The sequence below is a fragment of the Penaeus chinensis genome, chromosome 11, assembly GCF_019202785.1.
Source record: "Penaeus chinensis breed Huanghai No. 1 chromosome 11, ASM1920278v2, whole genome shotgun sequence".
Classification (NCBI taxonomy): Eukaryota; Metazoa; Arthropoda; class Malacostraca; order Decapoda; family Penaeidae; genus Penaeus; species Penaeus chinensis.
Window position 1 is genome coordinate 22,826,975 of NC_061829.1, and position 2,500 is coordinate 22,829,474.

At 34.0% G+C, this 2,500-nt stretch overlaps 1 protein-coding gene across 7 annotated transcripts in view; it reads right to left on the minus strand.

Annotated features, from left to right (window-relative positions):
- The window catches only part of LOC125030336 (transmembrane protein KIAA1109-like), a 68,599-nt gene that overhangs the window by 61,308 nt on the left and 4,791 nt on the right, over positions 1–2,500 (minus strand). For all 7 annotated transcript variants that reach the window (XM_047620316.1, XM_047620319.1, XM_047620317.1 and 4 more), the window contains exons 2-5: positions 1,777–1,883; positions 1,245–1,392; positions 936–1,079; positions 525–778 (exon numbers count right to left, since the gene is read on the minus strand). In XM_047620316.1, the coding sequence (XP_047476272.1) occupies positions 525–778; positions 936–1,079; positions 1,245–1,392; positions 1,777–1,883 (653 nt within the window). The remainder of the gene's footprint in view (positions 1–524; positions 779–935; positions 1,080–1,244; positions 1,393–1,776; positions 1,884–2,500) is intronic.

The window sequence follows — 2,500 nt, forward strand, 5'->3', positions numbered from 1 at the left end:
CTTTAACCCATATAGATTTCACAGCAGTATAGTTGTGAAAGGTCTCTACACATAGATGGCTCCACAAGTTCTTAGCCACCAAGGAGTCAATTAGTAGACCTCATGGCCTCACTTGATTTTCACATGAAGTTTTTTTGTTGTATTTTGTTTTTTACTAATACTATATATGCTATAAGGAAAAGGGTAAACAAGTGAGATAGGCAGTACTCAATGGTGACAAAGTACTTGTGAAGCTTCTATGTGTAAAGAGAATCAATACAGGAAACTCACAGTGGGCATGGCCTATACTTACATGCCATCCCTGGCAGCATAAAGTTAACCCTAAAAAGAGTATCTAAAATTACAATAACTAATACATTAGATATAAATCTCATCGAAGCATTAGAACTTTTTTCTTTAGTCTTGAGAATGGGAAAAGAGTTCAAGACACCATAAATTACAAATCTTCAAAGTGAATGAAATAACAAAAAAATATCCTCCCATCCAACTAACAACAAAACAAAATATTCTCTTATCCAACTAACCATATTGAGGTCAATCTTTATGACCGGAATGAGATCGCGCCAGTCCTGCCAAAAACTCATATCCTTTGCCTGGGTCTGAGCAACTTGAACCTCATCCTCCTCATCTGTCTTGCCTGTCTTCCCTCCTCCACTCATCAACAGCTGCTCAAGCCCAAAGGTTTTCTCCAGCTTGGAGTACAGCTGAGAGCGATTGTAAATGTGCAGTTCGGGCCCATTTAGCTCAAGCCAAACTCGATGATCACAATGGGACATATCTGGGAAGATGTATCTTAATATGAATTTTTTCACATTAAAGTTATGGTATAAAATAAAAGAGGAAAAGATTTAGCATATCTACAACCACTAATGCACCTGGTTTTCAATCTTATCCACTGTAAACACTGCCCATACATGAATATACAACAGACAAACCTTCTGACAACTCTCTCTTGACATAAGGTAGCCAATAATGAAATTTAAGTATTCCATCAACGACTCTGAAGCTGTAGTCTTCTGTCACATAGACTACATTTCTAAACATAATCTTCCCAGACAATACAGATAATGAGAATGAGCCTGAAATTACAAGAAATATGAATAGAAAGTTACAAAATTTCTCAAATTAGATTTTTTTGTATAATACAAAAATAAACAAATGGATGCAGTTATATTAATATGTATCAATTCTTTCAAGATTCAAGCAATTGGTATTTGTACTAATTTATGATCAAAAGTGCTTACCAATAACAAGATCTCCAGTCTTGAAAAATCTTCTTAGAATAGCAGTTAGGATGCGACCCTGTACACGTGAGTTGAAGAGAATTATGTAGATGGACCATGTTATAGCTACCAATAGTGACAGCACTAGGTACCCCAGATCTGGATCTTGCTGTAAAAAAATGAATAAAAGTTAAAGATGCTTCAGTAATGATGACTAAATCTTAATGAAGACTAGTAAAAATCGGAATGAAGAATAGACCTACCCAGTAATTAACATCAAGTCTTGTACCTGTGGAACAATTCATTTAAATTAACTAGTCTCATAGATGTATTTGAAAAACTGGAAAACCACTTAAATAACTGGTGTAACTCATCAGGTCTGTCAGTGAACAATAAAAAAATCAACCAATGAAAGGATCTCACTGACTGTACCAAAAAAAACTGCATGCATTATCATTGGTTAAACAACAGCAAATACCTGCCTTGAGTATCTCAATCTACAATCAGAAATAGCTATAAAATAAAGACTAAAAATCTGTTATCTTATACTTACAAAGTCATCAATAACATTTTGAATGTAAGTAGTCGTGTTTTTCTCTATGGGGTTGCGAAGATCATCCTCAGCCCCCAACACCACTGCTTCAGTCGTCTCCATTGTACCTGAATCAAAAGACTGGTCAGTGTTTGTTGCAATCAAAATAATTGGTTACATCTGGTGATCCTTGCTAAGTATATACATATGTTGTATCTTAAATAGCTACAAGAAAAATGGCAATTCACTAAATCATTCAACACAATCATATTAATGAAAACAAGTCAACTATGTTGTTGTTTGGGCAACATTTGGTAATGACTGATTGTAGGATGATACGTATGTAACAACTATCGATAATTGAGAAATAGATGATAATATGTCTCCTGTTAATGTTGGGAATGAATGGATTCATACATTATTTTGGTTTATTAATTTTATAACATTCAGATGGCTGCTCAAGCTCCTCAAGTTAACAAGGAGTCGATTACAAGCCTTACTTACATGCCCCATGCCTTTAATATTTGGGAAAAAATGTATTTCTAATAATATCACTGTTATTATTCATATTACAATAACAGTACTGCTTTCAACAATAACATAGTTAACAATAATAATAACAGGAGACATAGAATTTTTTTTCTTATCATATAAAACATTACATAACAATGTTACCTGGACAAGTTGCATTCATCCAACCATAGCCAATGTTTCAAGTCTACCTTGCTTTCTTAAAAAACGCAGT